We start from the raw sequence: 16,971 nt of genomic DNA, 5'->3' as shown, positions 1-16,971 counted from the left end.
ATTTTATAAAAAATAGTACTTTGTGTGCGTATATGTGTCCTTGTTTTTAATGTTTTTAAAGTTGTAGGGAGCTCTCTTGTATTGTTTTTCATGTCCAAACCCCTCAAGGCTATTTTAATATTTTTTTTTGGGGGGGGAAGGATAAATCAAAGGGTAGGGTTCACTTGAGATTCAAAGGTAGGAGAAAAAAGTCCACATTTTCTTTCAAAAGGTCCCTCTTGATGGGATTCTATGAAAATTGTTAAATGATTTCCTATTAACATGAGTTATATAAAAGGTCAAAGTTAAGAATTAACATTAACCTGCTGGGCCAAATTCCTTTTAGCTAATTCAACCTCTTTTTGGAGGTCTCTTTTCCTCTCCACAAATAATGAGTCATCTTTAGGAAGGCTTTCCATCTGAAAAAGTTCAAGATTTATAACAAACAATTAGAAACACAAAAGAAAATGATCAATACCACATAGGCAGTCACCCATCTTAAAGATTGTATCAGGAGTGGCTATCTATATATTTATACAACTTTTGCTATATAAGGTTGACAAAGAGATTTACATTTATCATTCTATTGGAGTCTTACAACAACCCTGTGACATAGGTCTCATTATTCCCATTCTACAGATGGGGAAACTGAATCTAAGAAAGGCTAATTGACCTGCCCGTGTAGGAAATAATGTGTCTGAGGCATGATTGAAACCATGTCTTCCTGACTTCAGGTTCAGCACTCTGTCAGAACCTACCAGGCATTTAATATATCTGTTCATTTTAGTCTCATGGATATCCATGGACTGAGAATATTTTCTTAGTAAGGATTTAAAACATTAAAATATGAAGTGCTATATGAAATGGATATAATTATCACATGTATAGAGTTAATGTGTCAAATACTTTGTTAAACACTGTATCAGTCATTATTATTTTAGGTAGCCTACATTTTTAAGTCTAATTTTTAAATCAAATGCCTTGAGACCAATAATGTATATATGTATTTAAACCTTCCACTGACTTTTTTTTTTTTTCTGCTGGGGCAATGGGGAGTTAAGTGATTTGCCTAGGGTCACACAGCCAATAAGTGTCAAGTGTCTGAGGCTGGATTTGAACTCAGGTACTCCTGAATCCAGGGCCAGTACTTTATCCACTGGGCCACCTAGACGCCCCCCTTCCACTGACTTTTAATCAAAGCAGAAAAAGCCAAAGACTTACATTATAGTGACAATGTTTACCTCCTATTTGCTCTGCTCTCCAAACTGCTTTTAAAAAAAAAAATTTTAATTTTATTAAAGAAAATTTTTAAAGTATAGAAATCTATCTTTTTTTTTAATCTTCCATTTATTTTAATTTTTTCCAGTTACATGTAAAGGTAGTTTTCAACATTCATTTTCATAAGGTTTAGAGTTCCAAATTTTTCTCCCTCCCTCCCTTTCTTCGCCCCTCCACAAGACAGCAACCAATCTGACATAGGTTATATATGTATAATCCACAAGCACTCTTTTTTTTTTTTTTTAAAGTCCGTGTTCAGTTAATATCAGTTCTTTCTCTGGGAGTAGATAACAAGCTTCATCATTAGTCCCTTGGGATTGTCTTGGATAATTGCATTGCTGAGAGTAGTCAAGTCTATCACAATTGTACATAGAAAATATTGCTGTCACTGTGCACAGTGTCCTCCCAGTTCTACTCATTTAATTATACATCAGTTCATATGAGTCTCTCCAGGTTTCTCTGAAATCATCCTGCCCGTCACTTCTCACAGCACAATAATACTCCCTTACAATCATATACCACAGCTTCTTCAGTCATTCCTCAATTGATGGACATTCCCTTGATTCTCAATTCTTAGCCACCACAAAGAGTTACTATAAATGTTTTTTTTTTTGTGAAATTTCCCCCCTTTCCTCTTTTTCACAGTTACTATTGTTAACTATTTCCCTCTATCCTATTCCCTTCCCCATGATATTTATTCTATTATCTATCTTCTTTCACCTTATCCCTCTTCAAAAGGGATTTGCTTCTGACTGTCCCCTACCCCAATAGGCCCTCCCTTCTTTTGCCCCTCCCTCTTTATCCCCTTCCCCTCCTATTTTCCTGCAGGGTTAGAGAGATTACTCCACCCAATTGAGTGTGTATGCTACTCCCTCTTTGAGCCAATTCTGAAGAGTGTTAGGCTCATTTACTGCCCAATTTAAATAGATTACTCCACCTAATTGGATGTGTATGTTAATCCCTCCTTGAGCAAACTCTGATGAGATTAAGGTCTTTGAGCCTATTCTGAGGAGTGAAAAGTTCATTTATTGCCCTGCTCCTCCCCCATCTCTTCCTCCACTCCATAAACACTTTCCTGTTTCTTTCACATGGGATTTCACCCCATGCTACCTCTCCCCTTCCCCCTCCCCCAGTGCATTCCTCTCACCCCTCAATTTTACCCTAAAGATGTCATCATGGGACAGCTAGGTGACACAGTGGACAAAGCATCCACCCTGGACCCAGGAGGACCCCAACCCAAATCCGGCCTCAGACATAAGACCCACTTCACAACCCCAGGCATGTCACCTAACTCCAACTTTTTATGGTTCTCTAGGGTCTTGTATTTGAAAGTCAAATTTTCCATTCAGTTCAAGTTTTTTCATCATAAATACCTAAGAACTGATGGAGTTCCGGATGCAGATCAAAGCATACTTTTTATTTTTATTCATTTTTTTCCTTTTGGTCTGTTTCTTCTTTCATGGGAATATGGGAATATATTTTACATGATTGCACATATATAACTTATGTAATATTATTTACTGTTTTTGGAAGAAGGGAGGGGAGGGAAGTGAAGGAGGGAGAAAAATTTGGAACTCAAACTTTTGTAAAAATGAATGTCTTTACATAAGCTCTTCAGGGGCAGCTAGGTGGCTCAGTGGATAAAGCACCAGCCCTGGATTCAGGAGGACCTGAGTTCAAGTCCAGCCTCAGACACTTGACACTTACTAGCTGTGTGGCTAGTCACTTAACCCTCATTGCCCTGGCTCCCCCCCCCCCCAAATCTTCAGCAGCTCCTTATTATTTACTAGTCATATACACATACATAGAACAAGAGAGAGAATTCCTTCCAGTGTTCCACATGGTACTCTACACATCCAGTTCTCCTGTGAAAATTCTTTAACTCTTTTTTCTTTTTTTTGTTTGTTTGGTGTTTTGTTTTGTTTTTTGGTGGGGCAATGAGGGTTAAGCGGTTTGCCTAGGGTCACACAGCTATTAAGTGTCAAGTTAATCAGCTATTCTTTTTTTTTTTTTTTTTTGCGTGGGGCAATGGGGGTTAAGTGACTTGCCCAGGGTTAATTAGCTATTCTTAAACAATTCCTGGGCTCTAGGAATTTAAAATCTAGTTCTATAGATGAAACAGTTGCACAATTTTTAAAAAAGGCATATGACTAATATTATAGATGAGTGAAAACTATAGAAGTTTTGAGATGGAAGATGGGCCAAACAAATCAAGGAAGATTTCATAAAGGAGGTGGACTTTAGTTGTAAATTCCAGGAAACATATTAATTCCTTTCTAGAGTGAAAGGGAAAACTAAGCATCTTTTGCTCCTGCCTAATTCTGGCTGTGGTTTGGTATGAGCAACCTGCTGCTTGAAATTAAGAACTATAGGTAGGGGTCAGCATCTCTAATTCCCCATGAATACCAAAGGTTCAGGAAATTGTGTGAATCAAGAAAAACAAATAAGGACAATCCAAAGACTTCTGGGGAGTTGTGCCAATATCTCCTCCTTAACCAAAGTTCCCAGTTAGATTCTTCTGGGCTCTGTGGGAAATAATAATAAAAGCTAAAATTTAAGTATTACTTTAAGGTGTGCAAAGCATTTTGCAAATATTACCTTATTTTATCCAAAACACTTTTATTATCCATCTTACAGATAAGAAAACGGAGGCAAACAGAAATTTAGTGGCCTGACCAGAGTGACACAGCTTGTAGATGACTAAGGCCAGATTCTAATTTAGATCCTGCTGATTCCAGATCCAGTGATCTATTCAGTGCACCACCTAGTTGTCAATGGATTGTACGACTTGTTACAAAGGGCAAGGGGGACATTCTTACCTGAAAAGAAAACATGCACTGCTTTCATGATTCGGCCTAGCTAGAGGCAAGTCTTGACCAAAAACATTTCTCCTGCCAATCAGCCATTATATCATCTCCTCTCACCAGATCTAAAAATCTTATCATCTGGGCCATTTCTTTGAGTTAGAAAACAAAGCTGACAATATGATCTTCAGAAGGCTGTTATCTGAGCTGAGGAGAATGCCCTACGTGTCTCCTCCAGCATTTTCCTAAGAGCACATTGGCTCTAAGAAAACCACTAAATGCTCTTTTGCCACATTCTTCAATTTCCCATTCAATCAGTCCTTGAATCTTTCCTGGTAGCAAATGAGTCTGGTGGGCAGAGCAGGATACATACATTACTGTTTGAGATTGGGAAAATAGAGGACCAGGACATATGGTCCCCAAATGCAGTAGGTATAGTAGAAGGTTGAGGAGTTAGAGTTCTTAGCTGTGTTTACAAGCTAAATTTTTAGGTATTTGCTATCTTTTTTTTGGGGGGGGCAGGGCAATGAGGGTTAAGTGACTTGCCCAGGGTCACACAGCTAGTAAGTGTCAGGTGTCTGAGGCCAGATTTGAACTCAGGTCCTCCTGAATCCAGGGCTGGTGTTTTATCCACTGCGCCACCTAGCTGCCCCAGTATTTGCTATCTTGGAAGAACAGTTAATAATTTTCCAGTAGAGAATTCTCCTTTTTTGTCATCACAATAGAAATTCCCTCCTCTTGCACTGTATGATGTTCCATAGATATAAAAAAAGTATTGCTTATTATTCTGTAATCATGTCATAGTTCACTGAATCTCTATGGAGTAAGGGTGCTAGGATGTCTCCCTTATTTTCAGACTTTATCATTTGATCTCTAGTATTCAAAATAGTGAATGGCACAGATACGTAATCATATGCTCAGATGCTACACTAGCCATATAGCTAAACTTTTGTTAATTGTTAATAGTTATTGACTATAAATCTGGTAATTCTAGCTCAAAATACGACTGCGAGTTTCACTACATGCTCATGACTGCCAAAACACTTCTGACTTTTTCCTTGACTGTCTTGTGATATGGTGCTCACACATTTTCTTCCTTTACTGCATCTCTTTCTCCCATGGTTCTGTTCCAATTTGTGTGACCCTGGAGCTTATTTGAACTTATCACTTTATTTTAAGGATCTGAACCCAATAATACTGTGTCCTCCAGCTACTTTTTGCTGCCAGTTTCCATAGCTATTATCTTCTTTTCTGATGCCGGAGTATTATTGGAAGGCTACAGCAATGCCTACCCCAGTATTATACTGGGTCTCTATTAAACCCATACAATATAGTATGAACTCTATAAAACAGTAGGACAATCAATTGAGAGGAAAACTCCTTAAAGCAAAATAGGTAGGGGCAGCTAGATGGCGCAGTGGATCAGCCCTGGATTTAGGAGTACCTGAGTTCAAATCCGGCCTCAGACACTTAACACTTACTAGCTGTGTGACCCTGGGCAAGTCACTTAACCCCAATTGCCTCACCAAAAAAAAAAGGCAGATATAAGTTTCCACTAATCATTAATGGGGTTGGGGAGGAAGAGTCCATCAAATTCTAATTATATAGTCTGAGAAGGTTGAAGTAATCTATTAATATTCTTATCTTTGGCAAGGAACTGGGAAACAGGCAAATCACCAATGTCTCACAATTCTACGGTTGTAAACATCCTAATTATTTAATTATTTGTGAACCACAGTTTCTTTGGGGCTAATCTGTTTCCAGACTATTCCAACCTTTTATGAATTTTGGTGCCTGAGGTGCTGGGAGGGGTTGTTTATTTTGGTCAGAGGCCATAAAAGCATCAAAGTTAAATGAATCTTGGGAGAAATAAGAGAAAGCAACCCAACGACATGGCTTGCATTTTGGAGATGTAGAACTGTTGGGTCTGTGTCAGAAAATCATGCTAGTATTGGAATTGGCTCTACTGGCTTATTTGGTTCCCAGTCACTGATTATCAGTGTAGCCAAGGAATATGATGTCTGGACTTGGTGTTAATCAGCAATCTCCTAAGAGCAAAGGGAACTGATTAAAACTTTTAAAAATATATGAAAAGTGGATTTTTCTTTAAATCATTTGAAGAAATCTTCATATAATACCCTTTGTTTCAGTATTATATTTGTCCTGTTTCTAGTATTTTGTGAATAGAGTAAAAACTTTTTTTTTTTGGTGAGGCAATTGAGGTTAAGTGACTTGCCCAGGGTCACACAGCTAGTAATAAGTGTTAAGTGTCTGAGGCTGGATTTGAACTCAGGTCTTCCTGAATCCAGGACCGGTGCTCTATCCACTGCACCACCTAGCTGCCCCTGAGTAAAAACTTTTAAATGGTTAGTAAAACATAGGCTCATTAATCTTTGTACTCACCACTCACTGAGCAACAATGATACTCTGTCCTTTGATTATAAGTTACTTAAGGTCAAACACAATGTCTAGCACTTTGTTTTTATTTAAAAATTTTTTTTAGTCAGACAGCCAAACTTTCAAAATTTCTTTAGTCACATAGCCAGACTTTTATTAATAGTTATTACAGCATCTTAATTGTTAACAGTTATATAATATCTTTAAATAGTAGATAGCCAATAAATGTTTGTTGATGATGATATAGGATCTTTTGTGATCCTGATTGGTTTAAAGATAATTTTTTTCTTTTATAAATAAAAATTGCAAAAATGTTTTTTATTTAAAAAAAATTAATGAAAAGATGAGATTAACTTTCAACTATTCTGGGAAGTTTAGGAGGTTTGTTGAAGGTGTAGAAGGCATAAGCATAACTGAGCAGTGATCCATCTATATCTGCGCCTTGTGGAAAGAGGGCATTGTCAAGAAATATGCCTAGTATGAAGCAAAGGGGAACTGACTTGTGATTTAGCATTTCAGAAGAGCCACAATTTATCTAATCAGTGTGGATAATTCCTTCACTGCTTCTTAAAGCAATGCCTCCGTGCCTTAGTGGCTGCTCTTCGTGAGTTGTTAATAGTCAAAAAGTTCATCACTTAGTGTTCAACCTTCTGGTGAACAGTTTCTCTAAACTTAGCTTGGCTGGTCCCGAGAAGACACGTGTGTGTGTGTGTGTGTGTGTGTGTGTGTGTGTGTGTGTGTTCCATAGCTACATTTGTAATCCATGTCTTTTCCTAGAGGAAATGGCCTTCAGGAGTACCAGTGACTATATGTTTATAAATTATCAATATAGAGATGGGGCAACACAATCATCAGGGAAAAGGCTAGTGATGAACACACTGCCCAGAGACTTGATAAATTAGTGTTTACCTGATAAATGTTTGCTGAGGAGTTCATAACTAGAGGACAATATTGAGGGGAAGGGGAAGGAAAGTAATGAAACCTGAGAGTTTTATTTTATTTATCTTAATGTTTTCCTACACATTGAGAGGTTTGAAAGTCAAGAAGGGAATTTTAGACTTGATATAGTAAGAGTGTGGTAAAGTGGAAATAACACTTTATTGGGAGCCAATAGAAGGCATTTTCTAGTCCCTCATGTACCCTTAATTATTAGCTTCATGACCTTAGGTAAGCTACTAGATTTAGTTCCCTTATTTGTAAAATGAGGGGGTCCCTTCTACCTCTGTTTATTGAGCAAGGAGTTTTTGGAAAGCTTTTCAGTAGAGCAATTACAATATTAAAATGATGTTTAAAGAATGTGTTCAATAGATGAATGAAGGATGGACGGGAAGAGAGAGACATTGGAAACAGAGGAGCCAGCTAAGGAGCTGTTGAATTAATACAGGCTTAAACTGATAAATGCATCAACTGGGATAGTAGCCAGGAAAATGCATAGGAAAGAGCAATTATTAGAAGAAAAAGATCACAGGACTTGGTAACTGACTGAATGTGGTCCACCACCTAAGGAAGAAAGCCTCATGCTGTTCCTGAATTTAGATTATTTAATGGTAGTCATTGCATTGCTTCTGGGTCCCAGGAGGCTGAGATCATGGGTTTTTTGGTGTTTGTTTGTTTTTGCTTTGTTTTGCTTTGTTTTGTTTGTGGGACAATGAGGGTAAGTGACTTGCCCAGGGTCACACAGCTAGTAAGTGCCAAGTGTCTGAGGCCTGATTTGGACTCAGGTTCTCCTGAATCCAGGGCCTGCGCTTTATCCATGCACCACCTAGCTGCCCCCTGAGATCATGTTTAGTATACAATTTTATTTGGTAGGTTTGAGTAGGCTACAGTACATTGCCAATGATGATTTATAGGCTAGAAGCCATGTAAAAGATAATCTTTGACATGTATATAGCAAAAAGGAGGCAAGAGGCTCATGTGGAAAGAGTGGGATAAAGTGGGCAGTTTGAAAGAGTGTATAAAAAGTATTAAATGACTGAGAGGAAGATCTCTGACCCATTAAGGAGTTCCTCATAGGAACTTTTGGAAGGCCATAGACAAAAGTCATAAAGGATAAGAACATAGGGAGGGGGCAGCTAGGTGGTGCAGTGGATAAAGCACTGGCCCTGGATTCAGGAGGACCTGAGTTCAAATGCGGCCTCAGACACTTGACACTTACTAGCTGTGTGACCCTGGGCAAGTCATTTAACCCTCATTGCCCCACAGGGGGAGAAAAAAGAAGATACAGATAAATTGAGATCTACATATATATGTGTATATGTGATATAAATATATATGTATATTTATATGTCATATGCACACATATATTTATATACCAAGCTGGAATGGGATTAAACTCCATTGAAATGCTTCAGGAAGAGGGTACAGTTTTCCCTTGCTGGGGGGAAGCCTGAACTTCAAGAGATGGACTGGATAAATCCATGCTCACCACCTTCAGACTTTTGAGGTAAGCCACACAGAAAGGGGCTGAGTTAGGAGATAGAACTATCCATTTCTCTGAGAATCATTAAAGAGCTTGAAATTTCACCGGAGTGCTCTGTCCACTTAGTTGAATCAGATACTGTTTTGGATGATCTTGGGATTGCTAACACCTGGTCCTTGGCCATAACTATGGTTAAATGCTTAGTCAGCAATTCCTTCCACAATTTCCCTGTCCATGTTGAAGCAAGAATTTTCAGTAAGAGGTCTTATATGAGGAAGACGGCAGAAATATTGGTTGGTGAATCTTAATATTTTTTAAGTAATATTATTGATTTTGTGGGGATAAAAGTGACATCTGTGATTTTTTTCTTTCTGGAGGAGAATCTTCCCTTCATTGAGATATCTTGAGAACTGATCCCTTTAAAATTAAGTTAAGTCTAGGATGGATTTCTCCTGGATGGTTTTAGTTAAGCCCAATTTCTCTTCTGATTTAATCTTCTTAAGCAGCATTGTTACTTCCTCTGATAGCTCACTGAGTATGGTGTAGCAGAACCTAAATGTGGTAGTTTTGATATTATTGCCAATAAAATTAGAGTACCATAATAACATTAGCAGACTTACTACATTTCACACCTATGTTTATTCTGCTTTCATCTACAGACTTTATTGAGATCGTCTGATTAAGCGGGGTCTCATTCCAAACTCTCTGCAAAATCGCTTTTCAGCTACTTCATGAAGTGATGCTGCTCACGGTCTTCCATCTTCCTCTCTGGCATCTTCCAAATGAATTTTAGTCTCTGCCCCCTTTTTTGGTACTTTGCCATAATTATTTCAGAAGTTCATGGTATGCCTGCTGGGGGTGGGGTGTAGGAGGGGGAAAATGATACAAAGCAAGTGCTAGCTGGTGCAGAGGATAGACTGTTGGACTTGAAATCAGCAAGAAATGAGTTAGAATCTGACCTCATGCATTCACTTAGCTGCCACTCTCTCAGCCTCAGTTTCCTCATTTGTAAATGGAGGATAATACTCATACCCACCACACAGGGTTTTTGTGAGGACCAAATGAGATGACATATGTAAAGCACACGGCCAACCTTAAATTGCGATTGACCTGCTGGCTATTGTTACTGTTATGCTTTTGAACATTCTATGGGTTTCCATGGCCAAAAAATATAGTTACTTGGGGCCAACTTTTGTTAATGAGCCTCTTGATATTTAGTGAGGCTGTTTCTTGAATGTTGCATAAAAAATATGGCACTGGGTTCAGACTCAAAGCCTTCTCAGATTGCTTTTGTTATTGTTCAGTTGTGTCCGACTCTTCATGATCTCATTTGAGTTTTTCTTGGCAAAGATACTAGAGTGGTTTTGCCATTTCCTTCTCAGCTCACTTTACAGATGAGGAACTTAGGCAAAGTCGAGTGACTTGACCAGGGTCACATAAGCTAGTAAGTGTCTAAGGTCAGATTTGAACTCAGGAAGATGAGTCTTCTTGACTCCAGGCCTCCTCTATGCCAACTAACTTCCCTCCAGTTTGTTAAGAATTTCCTGATGCTGTGCTCCATTGGCATAGTTTTTGAGAACTCAGAATCACCTTCATGTTATAAGGAGGCATTGGAGGCTTTTTGAATAAAAAAAAAAACCCTCTAAGGTATTTTAAAGAAATATTTCCTCTGAAGAGTACTGTGACTGGTCACATCACCCCAAGGAGGAAAAGCATTGGATACATTTGACACATCAAAATTTGAACAGGTTATTAAAATCATCTAACAAATACAGTGGTGTCACCTTTTATTTAATATTAGAAAGAAATACAATTTATTTACTATTAAACTATATTTCTTTGGAAATAATAGTTTATGTTACTATTGCAAAATGATTCCCTAAGAATATGTATGAAGTGGGGGGGCAGCTAGATAGCACAGTGGATAAAGCACCGGCCCTGGATTCAGGAGGACCTGAGTTCAAATCTGGCCTCAGACACTTGACACTTACTAGCTGTGTGACCCTGGGCAAGTCACTTAACCCCCATTGCCTGCAAAAAACAAAAAACAAAACAACAACAAAAAGAATATGTATGAAGTGACAGATGTTAACAAAAGTTATTTGGTGGGTGCTTTTTTCCCATCTGAATATTTTAAACATTAATATTTAACAATTGTTAGAACCTTCATAGGAAATATACATCAAATCTTGAGTAAATAAGAATTTCCCCAAAAGGGAACTTAAGTATGCACTTTCCTTTCTAAAAAAAGACAAATGAAATAAAGGTGTAGCACAGAATAAACAAGTCAGTTCTAAGTTTAATCGATTTATAATGTTGGCTGCAATTAGTCACAAAAAGTGGAGGTTTCTCTCAATATAGAACTTTCCCCCAATTTGAGTTATTTTATTATTTATATCATGCAATTTAGTTGGCTGTGGTGTCAAGATAAAGAGTACACACACTGTCTTGGTGTGTGCATTAATGTTTTCTCAGGATTAGACTGAGATGTTTTTAGTATTGTAGAAATTGTAGAAATTGAATGAACCACACTGACTCCACCTTGTGATTACATTCTGGATCTAGCTCTTGGTTTCCTTTCTGTTCAGTTGTGAGTCTAGTATAATTTCTATCTTGTGAGAAAACTTTATTCAGCTATGGGAATTATGAGAAGGTTTTATTGCATTGTTTGAAACCAGCCCTGTGTGACTGGGAAGCTGGATTATCTCTACCAGTTGCCCAGAGACCCTTGCCTAAGGACCTAGGTTATGCTGACTGGAAAGTGAGATCAGAGGAGTGATGTAAGAAATTTCTTCACAATTATATGTCTCAATCAACCCATATGTCTTATCTGAAAACTAGCCCTATACTGGTCAATCAGTTACTGTTTCCTTGTTCCTCTGATTGAACACACACACTTGGTGGGAAGTGGGACACCTCTTTCTGATTTCAGGAAGTTGCTCTTGTTCACTCTCCCCCTCCTAAATTGGAAAGTTCCTAATCTCTCCTTCAATTAAATATCAGATTACTAAATCTTATATCCTGATTTATATCCTGTTGCTTATTTTCTTTTAATGCATAAAAATCTATCTTATTTGGGGTCCAGTTCTAAGATGAGAAGGCCTGGTCCTGATTTGTTATGCAATTGGTATGCATTGCTTAATAAACTGATATGCTCAGAAGCTCAATTCCTCAGTCTTTTTTTTTTTTTGTGGGGCAATGAGGGTTAAGTGACTTGCCCAGGGTCACACAGCTAGTATGTGTCAAGTGTCTGAGGCCAGATTTGAACTTGGGTTCTCCTGAATCCAGGGCTGGTGCTTTATCCACTGCACCACTTAGCTGCCCCCCTCAGTCATTTCAATCAATCCACATGCCACAGTATCTTATTTAGACACCCTATGCACTAATTATCTTCCTTTTTGACTTCAAGTTATTTGGGGGCTTCTTACTATCAATCAGGCTGTAAACTCTAAGAGGGTAAGAACCCATCCTTATTGATCCTTGTGTCTCTTTCTGCAAGCATATGAAACATGTGTTGAATAGTTTCTAGACTCATTTTATATCATGCAAAAGCAACTATTTCTATGTATATACTTGTAAATTTTCTGGGTTAATCCTGAATCTTTTACCCATGGATGACTTCCTCTTAGATCAATATGGAGCTATCCAGACAACCCATTATTGAAAAGAAAACCCAAATTTTGGAAACATATCAATTATCAAAGCAATTCTATTCATGCCATTTATTTCTACAACTTTAAAGGAGGTTGCTTTGTTGCCTGGCCATTAGAAACACATTTCAACATAAAAGTTTTATTTGCAAACTATTATAAAACTGAAATGAATTGTTAGAGATTATATCATAAATTGAAAGCTACATTAACGTTTTAAGAATTTGCTGTTTAGAGAAATTTTCCTGAAGGATTAGCCTTCTGATACTAGGAATCTTTTGTAATGTCTAGTTAAAATACACCCAAGGTGTGGTTATGGAGAGTACTATGCATCTGTTGATAGATTCCATGGTTGCCATAGAAGTTAACTGGGACAGTAACAGTGGTGGCAGGAACCCAGAAAATTTCTAAGTCAAATCCAGTGAAGGAGCTAAATCGTTTAATGGTTCCTAAAATAAATTAGAATTCTGGTTGAGCTCAACACCCTGTTGCCTAATTAGTGCTACACCTTTGCTTTCCTAAACCATTTTGGGGTAGAGAGGATGAGGGGTTTAAATATTTAAAGGGCAACCCTTTAAATATTTAATTTTTCCTTGGGTAAAATTAGAACTATTGAATTACAAGGAGTCTGTAAAATCTGTGAGTCAAATTTTGGCTTAATAAAGTACAATATGACAAGCCTGCCCTAGGCTCAATACATATGCTTTTAAGAATTCATGGAAGTCAGGGTTAGAGATCTGGAAGGGACATTGGAGATATATTGGTAGAATCTGAGGCACAGAGAAGTTTAGTTGGCTTGAGGACAGTCACCCAGAAAACTAGTAAGAAAGCAGGGATTAGAACCCAGGTGTCTTGGTTCACTGTCCTTTCCTTCACTTCTTTTTCCATCATATCACAATATGTGGCCTGGTTCAGAACAAGACAATCATCAGGACTGGTATCCACCATAAAGAAGATCCCCAAAAGACTTACTATCATACTAAAGATGTGCTCAAAAAAGGTTGTTGCATTTTTCTTTTTTTAAAAAAAACTTATAAACTCAAAACAGACTTTCAAATATACAAGCAAAAAGATGTCCATGAAATCATAAAGGTCCATTAAAAAAGAACTTTAACTAGATAGAAATGTAGCAAGGGTACAACTCTCCTTTGCTATAGAATTCTCCCATTCTCTCTGAGCCACAGATAGTAAGGGTTCAAGGGACAGCTCTTGGCTCAAACCCTCCATCCCCACTTTCCTTTGGAAATCTCAGAAAAAGCTCAGAACCCCATCCTACCCCACAGGGTAATCTCAATGGCCCACACCAGCTAATAAGGAATGGAAGAAGTGGAAAAGAGAATGATGAGAAGCAAAAGGAATACTTGGGAGCCAAATAGGGGCAGCTAGGTGGTGTGTGGTAGATAGAGCACTGATAGGAAGACTCCTCTTCCTAAGTTCAAATCTAGCCTCAGACACTTCCCAGCTGTGTGACCCTGGGCAAGTCACTTAACTTTGTTTGCCTCAGTTCCTTATCAGTAAAATGATTTGGAGAGGGAAAGGGCAAAACTACTCCAGGATCTTTGACAAGAAACTCTCAAATGGGGTCACGAAGAATGGGACATGACTGAACAACAACAACAGGAACCCAAAAGCTTAGTGAGATTTGCTAATGGGGTAAGAGGCACGTTTGCTCAGACTGGGAAATATAAGTAATTGGGAGGTACTCACCATGAGTTGGCATACAGTGGAAAAACAAACTAAAAATCATTATTAACATTTAAATAGCACTTTAAAGTTCACAAACATTTTATACACATTATTTCATTTGTTCCTCATAACAGCCATGTTAGAGAAATACCACAAGTATGATCAGCTCCATTTCACAGATAATGAGACCAAAGTTGGTGTGGTAAAATGAGTTGTTCATGGTCACAAAGCTACTTAGTGTTAGAGATTGGATTTGAACCCAGGTCTCCCCATGCTCCACATCCAATGTCCTTTCTACTTTCAGAGCAAATGATGTAAGCAAGAGGAAGCTCCTCCAGCTGCCTGAGAAGGCTCTGAGTGTGGAGGGAAGGGCTGTGAAAGAGAAGGAAGGTTCAAATAGTCCAGAGGCATTTTGTTCATGATTGTGAAGGAACTGAAATAAAGATACTTCTTTAGACCTTCCTGGATCTTAAAGGCCAGGAGCCATTGGAGAAGAGGCAAATGCTCAAGATTATCCATAGAAAGAGGGTAAAAAATGAGAAAGGCCCACAACTGATAGGAAGCAGGGCCACAGTGCCTCGCTCAGGCTTGGGAGGTGAAGTGATGGTGGTGAGAAGGATCACCACTTGAGTTCAACAAATATTTGGTAAGTCTACTATGTACAAGGCATGATGGGAACTCTAGGGGAAAAAGGGATAGAAATAATTCTTGGTGGGGCAGCTAGGTGGTGCAGTGGATAGAGCACCAGCCCTGGAGTCAGGAGGACCTGAGTTCAAATCTAGTCTCAGACACTTGACACTTACTAGCTGTGTGACCCTGGACAAGTCACTTAACCCCAATTGCCTTACTAGAAAAAAAAAAGAAGAAAAAAGAAAGAATTCTTGGTCTCAAGGAATTTACATTCTGCTGGAGGAATTCAATATATATATATATGTATATATATATACATACACACACATATATACATATATATGTATGTGTATGTGTATATATATACATATATATTCATTCATCTATCAATGTGTGTTGGATATATCTATTTATCTATGAATATCTATGTATCTATGTATCTATATTTAACACACACATGTAGATGGATAGATGAATGAATGAAGGCAGGTACTTTGAAAAGGGGAGAGCTTTAACAATTGGGGCAAGAGGAGTGGACATCAAGGAAGTCTTCCCAGAGAAGAAATGCTTGAGCTAACTGGTCCTTAAAGGAAGATAAGGACTCTTAGAGACTCTGAGCATGCCAGATGACTTGTGCAAATACATGGAAGAGGGGAAAGGAATGTCAGGTCCAGTAACAACTAGTAGGTCAGGTTGTTTGGAATGAGGGGAATATAGTGAGATGGAGACACATTATGGCAGGCCTTAAACACCAGGCTGAATTTGTATCTTATCTGATAAGCAATAGGATACCATGGAAGGCTCTGGAACAGCAGAGTGAGAGTGAGACTTGTGCCTTGGGTAGATTCTTTTGGCAGCTGTATGTAGGATGAACAAGGGAGAGTAGAGACTAAAAGCCAGGAGGTTAATTAGTGGGTTGTTACAATAGTCCAGGAAAGAGGAAATGCTTATTGGAATTAGGTCAGTGGCTTTGTATGTGAAAACAAAGGGACAAATACAAGAGGGATATGGAAACAGAATTGACAAGACTTGAAAACTGGTTGAATGTTAGGAGTCAGGGAGAAGAAAGAAATCAAAGTTGACTCCAGTCTAATGAAACCTAATAAGTAGGAAAGTGGTGGTCTTGACAGAAATAGGTGAATTTGGAGGAGAGTCAGGATGGAGGGAAGAGAATACATTGCATTTTGGACATATTGAATCTGAGGTACTAATTGACACCCAGGGAGAGATGTCTAGCATGATTGGAAAATGGCATTTGGGGGAGAGAGCAGGCTATCTATATGAAAATGGAGACTGGGACAGGAGGAGGAGAGGTTGAGTGAAAATGCATAGAAATTTTGAGCATTCAGAGTAGGGGAGAGAAATAAGTCATGATGGATGGCCTCAATTTTCTTAGATAAGTAGGAGGGAAGACCGTCTACCTCAGTGGTCTTCCCTAAGTCCTCCACAGAGTATTTTCCCAATACCTATTCTATGTGGCTTCTTCTAGGTCTTAAAGGAAAAAAAAAACATTCCTGGGTAGCAGTACAAACACTTAGGTTGTATGTTTATTATCCCTTGAAAATTTTATATAATTAGTACATTTCCTTGATAATATCTTTTGTTATTTTTTGAATTAATAAATGTTTCATAACTTTTGTCTATTCACACCTATCATGTACCTCCTCGATTGACTTTTGGGACCCCCACTTTAGTTCCATGGAGGTTGTGTGGTATATGTTTCGTAGCCATGAAGTATCACTGGGAGAATATTTTTGTTAAGAGATAGGTTTTAGTGTCAGGGAGAAACTTGCAATCATTGAAAATGTTGTCACATTTAAAAATTTCAATCCAGCTTACTCTTCTTGCAGTAATTCAATCCACTATTATCCAATGAATCCTAATTCATTGTCCATTTTTAGTTGCGATTCAAGTTATGTATGTTCTAGTATACTAATTCAATGGACTGCTCATTCAACTGCATGTCATAATTTGACCACTGAACATTTTGCTTCCACTTGGTTTTCCTGCATCTGTTCTATTTTCAGTGGCTATATGTAGATTTATTTAAGGAAGACTTGTAGTATTATGGACTAGCTTGATGTGATGAGCACAAAATCATTTACAAAGAAGAGCACCATCTAGAGGG

The 16,971-nt window shown here is 38.2% G+C and overlaps 1 protein-coding gene across 2 annotated transcripts in view; it reads right to left on the bottom strand.

The window, feature by feature from the left end:
* CCDC146 (coiled-coil domain containing 146) overlaps positions 1-16,971 on the bottom strand; it is a 176,210-nt gene that overhangs the window by 33,545 nt on the left and 125,694 nt on the right. For both annotated transcript variants that reach the window (XM_043969178.1, XM_043969179.1), the window contains one exon: positions 303-398. In XM_043969178.1, the coding sequence (XP_043825113.1) occupies positions 303-398 (96 nt within the window). The remainder of the gene's footprint in view (positions 1-302; positions 399-16,971) is intronic.

Source organism: Dromiciops gliroides, chromosome 5 (genome assembly GCF_019393635.1).
Source record: "Dromiciops gliroides isolate mDroGli1 chromosome 5, mDroGli1.pri, whole genome shotgun sequence".
In the NCBI taxonomy this organism is placed as follows: domain Eukaryota; kingdom Metazoa; phylum Chordata; class Mammalia; order Microbiotheria; family Microbiotheriidae; genus Dromiciops; species Dromiciops gliroides.
This window is presented reverse-complemented; position numbering and strand designations above follow the sequence as displayed.